Source organism: Vitis vinifera, chromosome 4 (assembly GCF_030704535.1).
Source record: "Vitis vinifera cultivar Pinot Noir 40024 chromosome 4, ASM3070453v1".
Taxonomy (NCBI): domain Eukaryota; kingdom Viridiplantae; phylum Streptophyta; class Magnoliopsida; order Vitales; family Vitaceae; genus Vitis; species Vitis vinifera.
Window position 1 is genome coordinate 5,872,464 of NC_081808.1, and position 12,925 is coordinate 5,885,388.

Genomic DNA, 12,925 nt, shown 5'->3' on the forward strand with positions numbered 1-12,925 from the left:
CGTCTCCTCACAAATTGCACTTTTGGAAACAAAGGCAGGTGATGCTGGGGAAACCTAGACCGAGTCCACTGGATTCCTACTTTTAGGCTTATTGGACACGTGTCAATTAACCAACCCTGCCGATAAAGCCCCCCCACACCCCCCCTCTCCTTTTGTTGGCCGTGGGAACCAAGTGGGAATCTGGGTGCATGTACAATTTAATTTGATTTAATTTAATATCACGTTAAGTCCAAATTCCCAATAAAATTTTTTAGCTATTTAATATCGACCCACTCAAATATCAATACACTGTTATTAATATTTTAGAGCCGTTGACTCGATATCCAAACAGAAATTATTTTCATGTCAATCACAATAAATTGTATTTAAGAAAGTGAAATGTCTTACTCAGCCATTTCAACATTTTAACGGACCAAAATTAGAAACAAAAAATTGAACTACAATATAATTTTAATATTCAGATTTTTTTTTTAATTTAAGAGTACTTGTGAAACTATTAAGGAATTTGTGATTTTCATAATTTTTATATTAATTAAATAAATATTATTATTATTATTATTATTACATTTTTTTTTCAAATACCAATTGTGAGTTTTTAACTGTGAAGTATGTAGCGCACACAACATTATCATGAGGATGCATGCACCACATGTCTTTGCTTTTGTTTTTGTTTTTTTATTTTTTTTATTTTATTTTATATTTTTACTTTTTTGATAAAAATAAAAGATTTCCAAAAGGGGTGAGGAGGACAGATACTGAGACGTTGCCCAAACCCTTACGAAAGCCCTTTCATTGGGGTGCTACTGCTGGCGCACAGCTGCCGTTTGCCTGACGGCAGAGTAGTAATCAAGTAGGTGGGGGACCATGTAGCCTCTCCATAGGTCCACAGTTACTACAAATGGAAAACACTATTCCCTACCTCTACGGTCCCCACTCTTCCCTCTCCCCTCTCCCCTCATCAACATTGATTAAGCCGGCGGCGGACATGGTTCGCCCCCCACTCCTCGGTCCCCACCTCCCCCTTCCCTCCACGTGTACGATCCTGATTCACTCATCCTGGCGCGTGCTTACTGTGGTTTCCCACTTGTGGTCCAAATCCTTATCGGCCCGGCACGTGTCCCCCGGGGTCACTGTCCCCGCAAGTGGCGACGTAATTCATGGCTTGTTGTGGTCCTCACCTTATTTCTTTTGGGTTTACCGGCTATAGGCAGTCACCACATCGACGACCAACCGAATTATTAAATAAATCATTGTCTTATAGTTGTGTTTTCCAGTTGCTAATGATTACCACGCCAGCCTAGGTGACGTGGGGGACACGCTCTTACCTGTAAGAGGGGAACATTCCTACTGTTTTCTTCTAGATAAAATTCATGTACTTGCTTTTGATATGTTATCATCCTATTCCCAATTTCCCGATTTCCCAATTCCCATTCCTTACATGCAAATATTGTTACATTCCTGACATTTATATTTATTTTAATATTAATATTTAGCATTAAAAATCATTTTTAATAGACAATGAAATTAAATTCAATGGAAGAGTAATGAGCATGTGTTAAACGCTTCAAAAGGCCCCAACATAGGAAACGACTGGACTGAATTGGATCACCTGCAGTCCGGTCAGTGCGGCATCGCACGGGACTTCTAGTTTTTACTTTGAAAACCAGCATTTAACACACAGCAGTTGAAGATTGAAGGTTCAACCACCTGTGAGGCAGGCAACTACCCTCCTGCAGGCGTACGGTAGTTTACCACGTACCTGATCCCAACCCCCCGGGCAGACCAAACCCAACTTCACTCTCCTCCACGCGCTTCACCTGCTGACTTAACTCTATTATGGTAATATCCAACATAACCCAAAGCAATTGTCCAAGCCACGTTGTCAAATCTCCACCCTCCGATCACTCCCCTCCACCCTTGTTTCAATCGACGTCTCACATAGGTCCACGCAAAATCACCTTTCTTTAAATTAAACCTCGATTAAATTCGGCGGCGTCATTAGCCTAAACCTTCCTCTCACTCTCAGTCTTCACCCTCCATATCTTGGGCGGTTTGCCGAGCTGTTTTCTCAACCGGGATACCGCTTCCTCTGTCTCGCTCTCCTTTTAAACCACTTTCTCTCTTTTTTTTCTTTTCCTTTTTTCTCCCTCTCAGAACTTCCCTATATATAGAGTATATTTATTTTCTTCGTTTTTCTTTGTGAAGCTATATTATCTCTCTCGCTCCTTTCTCTTTCTAGAAATCATGATGGTATCGTCGTGAAACCGCTTGTCCATGGCGTTTCACAACCAGCTCTCACAAGAAATGGCACTACAGCATTTCACAGAACAACATTTGGGGGAAAACGCATCGGTTTTACGAACTATACTGCCGGACCATCTCGCACAGTCGTCCCCGGAGGGTGCCGGAAAGGCACCCGAGAATCAGCAGCAGCCGGTGCAGCTCGGAACTGGACCGACGTGGCTGAACCACGCGATTCAGCTCCGGCAACAGAGCCAGTACAGCGACAACAATTTTCTCAACTTTCTGCAGCGGAACACGAACGACGTCGTCGCGGCCGGCGATGAGGTTAGCAACGATTCGATCATCGCCACGGCGATGTCGCACGAATCGGCTGATTTGGCGAATAATAATAGCAATAACAGTAACGTGAAAGTCAACAACAGTGGCAATGGTGCTGAGATTGCAGAGAGTGGTGATGTAGCCGTGAATTGGCAAAATGCAAGGCAGAAAGCGGAAATCTTGGCGCATCCGTTGTATGAGCAGTTGTTATCCTCGCATGTGGCGTGCTTGCGCATAGCGACGCCGGTGGATCAGTTGCCGAGGATCGATGCGCAGCTTGCGCAGTCGCAACATGTTGTTTCCAAGTATTCGGCTCTCGGACATGGTAATTCGCAGATGCTTGGTGACGAGAAGGAGCTTGATCAGTTCATGGTATGGTTCTATGCTCTGTTTCTGTTGTGTTCTTGGTTAATTCAACATTTTTTTTTCAATTACGTTTTGTGAATTTTGTTGTTGTTATTGGATTTTTTTATTGGAGTGGTTGTATTAATCTGGAGGTATGTCTGAATTTATGGAATTGAAGTGCTGTTTTGAATTATGCTGCTGTTGCTGTGAGTTGTTGTTTCTGTGGTCTCGACGGATTGAATATTCATTTCTATGTTTTCTTTGAATTTTTTTGTATGATTGTTGTTTTCTAGTGGAATTTTATTATTATAATTTGGCAGTATATGAGTGATTCTTATGATGCTGAGAAGTTGTATGTTTCCTTGGTGTATTTGGAATTGTTGCAATTTAACTTCTTTTATGGTAATTTGTAGGTTTTTTTTTATATGCTTTTAGTTGTTCAAATTTTTTTATATGTTTGATTTTTGTGTTCTGTATCCTGAATAGATGGACAGAGTTTGGACAAATTCTGATGATTGTGAAGAGGAAATTGTCAATGGAAGTTCACAGGTTGATTAATAACATTTTATCAGGGGAAAATTTAGGGGCATCTGTATATCATATTGAATTGTTATATTTATATCTTGTGCCGACAGAAGAATTTTGGGATGGTATGACCATATGAGCCTCCTATCAAAAAAAAATGACCATATGAGCCGAAATTTTTGTAGTGATTTCAGATAGATGTTAGTGAATTGACTTCCTTATGGAATGTATGGTAGCCAATGATGAGAGAGACTACATCTTTGCTCATGAACTCATTTGAATACAAGATATTACAAGTTCCTTGCTTGTAATTAGGAAGCTCAAACAAATGATGCAATTCATTTGTATGGAGAAGAAACACATCTGAGATTATCCCTTTGGTTTGGAGGAATTCCTTCATGAGAGCTGTAGCACTAAAGTATTCGGAGTGGCTAATTATTGATCGAACTTGATATTGGTGAAGTGAAGGATGCTTGATGTAGGCCTTTGAGCTTTGACATCGTAGAAGTACTGAATACCAGTTATTCAAAAAAATATCTAGTGGATTTACATTAGTTGTCAGACAAGAAACTTAAACAGAAACTGATGTGAAAAAGAGTGTGAAACTGAATATGAGGAAGCAAATTATGAAATAACAAGGCTATTTCCAAGCAGAAGATGCTCCAACAGTGATATAGTGGATCTTTTGCAAAGTCTAAGAGTGTAAAGACTCCAATAGCAAATTCAGGATTCCTTTTAAGAGTCACAACCAAAGTTTTATAGAGAGAAGGAATAGAAACTAGTCCCTACTAGAGAACAAACAGCAGAGTTGTTTTCCTAAAATTACTGTACCAAAAGAATATATAAACTATTAGCATAATTCAGGAACATGTGCCAGATGTGGTTTTTTTAGCTTGACAACAAGTGGATGCTATTTTTAGTTTCCTAACCATCATGTGAAGTTTTGAGATGGGGAACTTGTGTTCGAAAGTGTGAAATAGTTTGATCACTAGAAAGTCATTTCTGATGTTCAAGGATTTTCTTCTTCCTTGTAAGTGTCACAAGGGCTAAAAATCCTTAAACAATATTTTCACCTTGTGTGGTACTAATTATGCCATACTAACCAACCTTGCCTAGAAAAAAAGCGACCTAAACATACTCTAACAAAATTTTCACCTTGTGTTGTGCTAAGTATCCTCTGTTTAGTCCACCAACCTTGCCTACAAAGAAAGAAACCTAAATACAACAAAGCACATGCAACATTTATAGGTGATTAACTGAACCTTATATCTTTGTCACAGGAAGTACAAGGAAATCTGGCCTTGGTTTGCTTCAACTCATACCCACAATTTATGAAAGGATGGATGGTTGCTCAAGGCAAACTAGGCCAATGCCATTAAATAGGCAGGTGTGAGGAGCTGCAACCCTACTGCCTAAATTCGAATTGCCCAATCAAACCCTGCCAAATCCTGTTGGCAATAGTAATGGTTGTATAACCATCACCAGACAGCACCAAATTCCTCAGTCTCCTGTTGACAAAACATTGCCTTTACATCAGCTGTGTTGCACCACAGACACTTTCTTATGTTTGTCTTCCGTGCTACCAAGTCATTACCAACCATTGTGTTGGTGCATGCAAAGGCTCTGAATGCTGCCCATGCTTGTGGTCCTGGGCCTCTGCCAATGCTATCCTTCCTTCCATCCCCTGGTGCCTTGGATGCTGCTCAAGTGTTTGTCATGGTCCTGCCAGGGCCAAATGTCTTCAATCCTTCTCCAAACCACCTTCTTGCTTCAGGGCATGGCCATCCTCATGCCTTAGGGCCTTAGGAGTGCTACTTGCACTGCTCAAGCCTTTCCCATGCATAGTCCATGCAAAGGTGTTAACAAATAACACCGAACTAATAGTTTGATTAACAAGTTAAAGACATTTGGACTTTTGATTCCAAGTTGTAATTATTCTAAAAGATATGATTTCTACTGTAAATCCTAGGAGTGGGCACTTTGAGTCATCAAATAAAAGTTGTTTCAAGTTTTTTTAGTTTCATGATGAACTTAAATGTTTCTGTTGGAATCTTGCAAGAAGTTTTGTGCAGGTTTCCCTCCTTGGAAAAATTGAGTCAAAATATGTGTGAGTTTTAACCAGCATACATCCCTCAAGATGGTCTTTCAATCAAGTGAGAAAAAGCTTACAAGGAGCCTAGACTTTCTTAATAGTGAAAAAAAAAAAGGTTTTTCATTTCTTTATTTTTTTTCTTCTATATAATTGGATTTGAGAAGTGGGAAAAAGTATTCTCAGAGATTTTGGATTCTTGGACTGAATTTAAAGTAAGATGACTTTTGAGTTGTTTATTAATGAAAAGATGGATAAGTATCTTATCTGTGTCTAGTCAGATTATCTTTATCGTACATTAACTTGAAACCACGTTTTAAAATTGTGGTTGTTTAGAAATCAGAAATTGCAGTTTCAAAACATGGTTTCTAAATATGTACTAAAGCCGTGGTTTTAAGATGTGTTTTCTAAATTTATACTGAAGCCGCGGTTTCAAGATGCAACTTCTAACAAGTTTTAAAAAAATAAATAAATAAATAAAAGATAAGGACATAGCAAAAAGAGGCCATTTTGAGGATTTGTTTCAAAAGTGACCCTCATTGTATATATGAGTGGCTATAAGGGCCACTTTGAACCCAAACTCTTAGAGTCCAATGTGACCTAATTGTAATAGTTCAAATCTCATTGTCATGCACAAAAAGAAGGTGGTAACTGCTAGAATTTATGTGCGATTATTTGCTCATTAATTTCCAAATTTTGTTGAGCAATATTCATTAGTATCATCTTAGAATTGAGTAATATTTATTACCATGTAATAGCCACTTGTGAAACTCATATTCTTGTATGCTCAAGCAGAGTCTGTCTAACCACCTTTCTTTATCATTGATGCAGAAATATGGTCACCATTGTTATCATGGAATATTTTTTGAGCATCATTGTGATCGTTAAGTCCCTTCTTTGATTAGTCTGGAATTACAAACAAAGTTTATTCACTGCTCTTCTTGTTACATATAATAAACAGATGATTTTCCTTTTTTAATTCTGGCAATCAGGCAAAATGGAAAAGCAGAAACATAGAATTCAACCACCAACTGTGTGGAGAGTGGAAATGGCTACAAGTTTGCACATGCAAATCTATAGTAGAATATAGCCAGTTGTTAGATGTTACATTAAATGGTTTGCCAATACGTATAGATGAATATTAATAGGGTATGTGTGGTTCATATTGTTCAGCTTCCTGTCTTAAAGTTATTTTGGGAATGTCTGAATTATTGAAAGGGCTGATTTGGGATCTTTATTCATACGTGATCATGGTACAATAAAATCACAAACCTTTTTGGATTTGGAAGTTAGTGTACTGCTTTCCTATTACTTGTAGTGAGTGAGAACTTCAACTAATTAGTTTGGACCCTAGGCAAATTGATTCGCATGGTGACATGCTAGTCCAGATAATAAAATTAGCTTTGAATGTGCTTGGCATCTCTGACATGCCAATCCTGATCTATAGTCTAGATGAAGTTAGTTTCTAAATGTTTGAGGCCTTCTACCATTAGTTCTTGAACCATAGGAACTAAGAAGTTTCTTCAATCCTTGATATACAAGTGAATAACTGCCTAACTGGGAAAAAGAAAGGTGACATCATTTTTTTTTTTTTCTCTCTATCCAATTTTTTTATTTGGTTGAATAAGCTGAATGAAATAGGACATCCTTGTTTTTTATTTTTGGTTTTTGTCCAAATAATAAGACAATATGGATTAGTGATCCTTTCCTGTCTAAAGTGCATGATGAAGCATCCAGTTAAGTATTCCTCATGTATCCATATATTCTCTGATCATATTGTCATATAACCAACTTTGCAATTCTGGAAATTGTTTTTATGGAAGAACCTGTTAATATTTAACAAGAAAGTTATTTTTAATGATGTATCAAATTTTTAATCTTATTCTTAATTGTTAATGTAGACACATTATGTTCTATTGCTTTGCTCCTTTAAAGAACAACTGCAACAACATGTTCGGGTCCATGCAATGGAAGCAGTAATGGCGTGCTGGGAGATCGAACAATCCTTGCAAAGCTTAACAGGTGTGTTCCACACGTATTTGGATTTCTTTATTTCCAAATATCTTGCATCTTCAAATAAGAATTATGGTCAAGGTTCTAAAGATTTTTCCATCTAGATCATTCTTGTCTGCTTCCTTGCTCACACTACTGTTGATAGTTGAACATTTTTAGGAAGAAAATTAAACATGCTGAGGTGCAGATGGTACAACCTTTCTCTAGAGGAACTCTAAACTACTTTGGAGTGCTTTTGATGTTTAGAACTTCAAATATGAGATCAAATGGGAAGTGTGTAGCCTCAGTTGCCAACCTGTACTGCTATAAGTTATTATATCATATTATGGTGGTTTGACTTATCATTACTTGATGTGTGGTAAACTTAGGCCTGTATGCTTCAATCAGGGAGAAAATGTCCAAATTCTCAGTTCAGCCTGATTAATCCCTTGAAGTGGTATTTTTATTGCCTAACCCCCTTCATTGACAAAGGTTTTTTGGTTGCTTCCACAGTTCTCAGATGTGAGTGTTGTGTGAAATGCTTCAAACTGCTTCAAAAGCAACAAACATAGCACTCAAAATTAGTCCCCTCACGAGAAATGTGTTGTGAAAACTACTCCAGATTTGAGAAAAAAAATTAATCATTTTCAAGTGTATCTGCATTCTTAGGTAGACCATTAGCTGATATTTTCATGCTTTAAAAAAAGACGCAAATTTTCAATGATGATGGAAAATTTTATGTTTTCTTCTTTCTCTCAAAATCCAAGGGTTAAGTTTCCCTGGTAATAATTATCTGTTTAGGTGTATCAACACCCTACCAAAGCACATGTGAAAACTGTACTCAACAATTCCTTACAAAATCTATTATTACTTCTTATAGTATGTTCCCACAAATTGTGAGGATTGATGATTTATTAAGAAGCAAAATCCCAAGTGAGAAAAACAGACTTCTCATATATCCCAAAATCAAGAATCAAAATCTTGATTTTGGTGTTGCCAATCGCTAGGAATCCTCACTCTAGTCTCAAATGACATGTATGAGATGCCAACCAATTCACCTTCATTTATTTATTTATTTGTTTGGTTTCCAAGTAATCATGCCTTCAGTTTCCACTGACTTCAGCATCATGAATATTTTTGTTGGGATATTCCATTGCCACATAGTAATTGTGTTTTTCATTTATGAGTAAATGGAATATCCAATGATTTTAATTTTGAAAATTCATCAGCTCTTCGGGTTCTTGCAAAACTGTTTTTAAAAGGCCACATATTTTTGTGCTTCCATTCTGTATGGATAACAACACTGCTTCTGCTAAACTAGCCAACAGCAATGATGAAAGTCCACCTATATGATTCTTGGTTCCTTGAAGCAAAACTCTATGCTTCCTTTCTTTGTTAGATTAGAAGACTGCTTCTGCTAAAGCTAGCAAACAGCAATAATGGAAAATATCAAGACTGATTGTGGTTTAAAATTTACTAGACTTCTCCTGATGAGCCTATATATTGCTGATATCACTAAAATGCATCTAGTTCATGTTTGAACAGTAAGCTCATTGCATTGGGTAATCAATTGCTGAAAGCTATCGTTTTCTACATGTTGCATGAACAGGAGTTTCACCAGGTGAAGGCACAGGTGCAACAATGTCTGACGACGAGGAAGACCAGATAGATAGTGATGCCAACTTGTTTGATGGAAGTCTGGAGGGTGCAGACAGCATGGGATTTGGTCCTCTTGTCCCTACAGAGAGTGAAAGGTCCTTGATGGAACGAGTAAGGCAAGAGCTGAAGCATGAACTGAAACAGGTAAACTCGGGAATATTAGATGGTCAAATTTTTGGCATTTTCAATTTTTAGCAACTAATACCTTGTCTTCTTTGCCTTCTTATAGGGGTACAAGGAGAAAATTGTGGACATAAGGGAAGAAATTTTGCGCAAAAGAAGAGCAGGAAAACTTCCTGGTGACACTACTTCTGTCTTAAAAGCTTGGTGGCAATCACATTCTAAGTGGCCATACCCTACAGTAAGTATTGGCTTCTTTGTCTTAATAATATGAACTCTTATGTCTTACGAAGATTTCCAATTGTCACTTTAAGCTCAAGTCAATTATATTTTTCCTAATGTAAAAGATAATTAAACAATTCCCAATCATAGTCCTTCCTGATTACATTTTTTTTAATAGGCAAGCAAAAAAATATTAATAGCTCCTAACAAAAGTGCAACAAATTAAAAAATCATTATAATATCCAAAAAAAAAGCCAAGATAATAGTTTTTTTTTTTTTTTCAATTAAATTTTAACTCCAGCAGTTGCTTCATTAGGTATCTTTTGAGTGGAATCCATTCCTCCACCACCATGAAGCTCAGTTAGAATCTTGCGTGATTCATTTTTTACTTATTGGGAGAACCCTTCCCTCTGTTCAATCCACCATGCTCTTATGGATTTTCCCCCTTCAGAAGAAGATATAGAAGCAATTAGTATTAGAAAACCCAAAAGACATGTTAAGCATAAGAACTAACTACTCAAGTAGTTGTTTGACTTTTGCATTCTCCAGAATGCCAAAGAGCTTCCCAGGAATAATATATTGAACTTGCAAGACTATAAGCTGAATATCTTTCCACGAGTCACAATTGTTTCAATTTATCTATCTTACATACTCGTACCTTTTTCCTTCATTGATTTAATTCTTCCATGGGATATTGAGATTCAAATTGGGAATAATCAGAAATTAGGAATTAAACCTGTAAGGGTTGACTTCCAACTATTTTCAGATTGACCATAATACACAACACATACACAGTGTGTTCATATGTGAAATATATTAGGTGAGATGTGCCTTGAGTATGATACCTAAGCAAATGCTGATTTTGATATCTTCTTAGGAGGAGGACAAGGCAAAGTTGGTACAAGAAACAGGCTTGCAACTAAAGCAGATAAACAATTGGTTCATCAATCAGAGGAAGAGAAACTGGCACAGTAACCCTTCTACTTCCACTGTTTTGAAGAGCAAACGCAAAAGGTATTCCATTAAAGCATTCATTTTTTTGTTGATTCACATTTCTCAAGGGCTTTCCGCCAACCTTAATTCGAAATCAAAGTAATGCAGGTGAAAACAGCAGTGGTGATCGGTTCATGTAAATGAAGAGGGAAGTCCTAGAATCAAACTCCCCATTGATCTATCATCTCATGCTCCACGTGGGTTATATAAATCCAACATCATACTACATAGAAATGTAACGCTATAAGGATGCATGAAAACAATATGATGATCAAGTGAAGAACCATTCTTTTGCTTCTACAATTTCAAGCTAACGCAGTGGATGAGGTAAGGTGGTGATGACGATATAGGTATATGCTCTTCAAGGCATGCAGATGGTGTATTAATCCTTATGATTAGGAAGCTAAGATTTTAAGAAAATATCACTTAAACCAATTTCATTTATGATTTTTGTTTCCTCTATTCATAGTTGAGAATAATCATAGTGATTGGGGTGTCAGTGTACAGTGTAATAATAATTACCTCTTGCATGGCTCCTAATAGTACTGGTGATTATAGTTTTTATGGCATTGTAGTATAGCAATAAATCTGCTGCAGATATGGTTACTTATATGTAACATATGATCTTTGACACCATAATGAATAGCATTAAGTATTCTCTGCTTTTTTATTAACATTATTATATTGCTTCATGAATGTGATAATGTACGTCGTTTCTTGATGACCATTTACGGTTGTGACTTTGATATTTGGAAAGATACCAACTTCTCTTGTCCCGTTCTAATTTAGCTTAATCTAAATTAAGCTTCCCTGCCATGGGAATGAAAGGAGTGATGTTTGGCTTTCTTCCTCAAATGGCCAAAACGCTAATCCCCAGTTTCACGTCTAAACCCCAAATGTTCCCAGACGATGATCGTCCGACATCATCAAGAAAATAACCCAACTCTTTCTCCTTCTCTCTTCATGTTAAAAATGATGGCACAAACCAAAGAAAAAGAAAAAGAAAAAGAAAACTAGTACTGAAATAATCGATGACATTATTATCTTTGCTGAATCAAAATAAATGTGCATGAAGTTCCAACATACAGAAAAATAAACAAATGGTAGAAACAAAAAAAATAAGGGAAAAAAAAAAAACCCACCCATCAGCAAGATTCAACCACCTTCTACTCGTTGATGACCCAATCCTTCATTAATCCTGCAAAATCGAGTAGAAAAACAAACACGTGCACCATCCACTTCTCTGCCAATTCCATCATCAAAATTAAGCGCGTAACTTTGCATATCATAACGAAACTCCACCACCCTCCTCTTCTTGCTCATTCCATCTTCCATAACCCTGCATTTCATTTTCTTTAACTTCTTCCCTATCTTCGCCAAGCAATTTTCTCTTGATGACTTCTGCCTCTCCAACAAAACTACGTACGAGCCGCCACTTTTTCCCCTCAGCCTAAGCCAAGAAAGACTCTGAAAACAGCCACAAGCATTGGCGTCCATGGCCCTCTCATCGTCTTCAACGCTTTTTATACCTTCTAATTCTGAAGATGTGGCTGCAGAGACTGGTTTTTCATGTGGGATGGTCATGAGAATGAGAATGAGAGAGCGAGGGAGAGAGGGTGAGAGGCTTTGTTACAAAGAAACTCAAAGCTACGGTGAACACTAAAATAAGGGTATTTGGGGAATATAAATATTCTTGGTGAGTTGGTATGTTACTGGAATCGGATTTGGAATGCTCAAGTGACATGCGAATTTGCACGGCGAATCAGATAGCCTAATTTGATTGGGCCGCGTGGAGAGAATGAGTCGGGTTGTGTTTTCTGGTGGCGCCTGCGTCTTTTGCTATTGGTCAGTCATTAAGATATCTTTACGGGTTGATGAGATTTCGTTTGCCGGCCCAATCGCAGCTGTACGACAGTTGAACCTCAAACAGCTGCTTGGTCCTGGGCCTTGCTTGGTATGCACTTACTCATAATGTTGTACTTGTCCCCCTCGTATTTTTTTAAATTTTTATTTATTTATTTATTAAGTATTTTTTTAAATTTTTATTTATTTATTAAAGATGATACATTTTGCTAAGAAAAATTTAATATAAACAAAATCCAATCTAACGTGGTGGGAAGAGTTTTAATCGGATAAATGTAAGGATGAATTCTTTCTTTAAGAATGTGGGATGTTATTTGTTTGCCTATGAGTAAAAACATCTTCTTTTATTTGTGTGTTTTAATAAAATTTAAAAAACACTTTTATAAATTTAAAATATTATTTATAATATTAAAAAAAAAAATTTTAGGGATACACTTGATAATTAATTTTTTAAAATTTTTAAAAAATAAATCGTACTTTAAATAACCTAATCTTTCTTTTGAGATCAAATGTGAAAAATATACCCAAGATTAATAACATAATATAACCAGTTCA

At 36.9% G+C, this 12,925-nt stretch overlaps 2 protein-coding genes across 4 annotated transcripts; one reads left to right on the top strand and one right to left on the bottom strand.

Annotated features, from left to right (window-relative positions):
• Positions 1-1,989: 1,989 nt before the first annotated feature.
• LOC100254363 (homeobox protein knotted-1-like 3) lies at positions 1,990-11,181 on the top strand. 3 transcript variants are annotated; one of them, XM_010650411.3, is made up of 6 exons: positions 1,991-2,934; positions 7,423-7,543; positions 9,123-9,316; positions 9,402-9,533; positions 10,392-10,528; positions 10,608-11,181. In XM_010650411.3, exons 1-6 carry the CDS (start codon positions 2,275-2,277, stop codon positions 10,645-10,647), a joined length of 1,284 nt encoding a protein of 427 aa, XP_010648713.1. In that variant the 5' UTR covers positions 1,991-2,274; the 3' UTR covers positions 10,648-11,181. The 3 variants fall into 3 exon arrangements, with proteins under 3 accessions (XP_059592245.1, XP_010648713.1, XP_002285407.2); XM_002285371.5 differs by having other exon boundaries at positions 10,616-11,181; XM_059736262.1 differs by having other exon boundaries at positions 1,990-2,934; positions 10,392-11,181.
• A 481-nt stretch (positions 11,182-11,662) lies between these two features.
• On the bottom strand, positions 11,663-12,091 carry LOC104879054 (uncharacterized). The gene has a single exon (XM_010650517.1). The coding sequence runs from the start codon at positions 12,089-12,091 to the stop codon at positions 11,663-11,665; it is 429 nt and encodes a 142-aa protein (XP_010648819.1).
• Positions 12,092-12,925: the final 834 nt, after the last annotated feature.

Bases quoted from the DNA above. Each gene is read 5' to 3' on its own strand.
- LOC100254363 (XM_059736262.1), top strand. From the start codon at position 2,275: ATGGCGTTTCACAACCAGCTCTCACAAGAAATGGCACTACAGCATTTC. The intron at 7,544-9,122 runs GTGTGTTCCACA...TTGCATGAACAG, and splicing joins ATCCTTGCAAAGCTTAACAG to GAGTTTCACCAGGTGAAGGC. The intron at 9,317-9,401 runs GTAAACTCGGGA...GCCTTCTTATAG, and splicing joins TGAAGCATGAACTGAAACAG to GGGTACAAGGAGAAAATTGT.
- LOC104879054 (XM_010650517.1), bottom strand. From the start codon at position 12,091: ATGACCATCCCACATGAAAAACCAGTCTCTGCAGCCACATCTTCAGAA.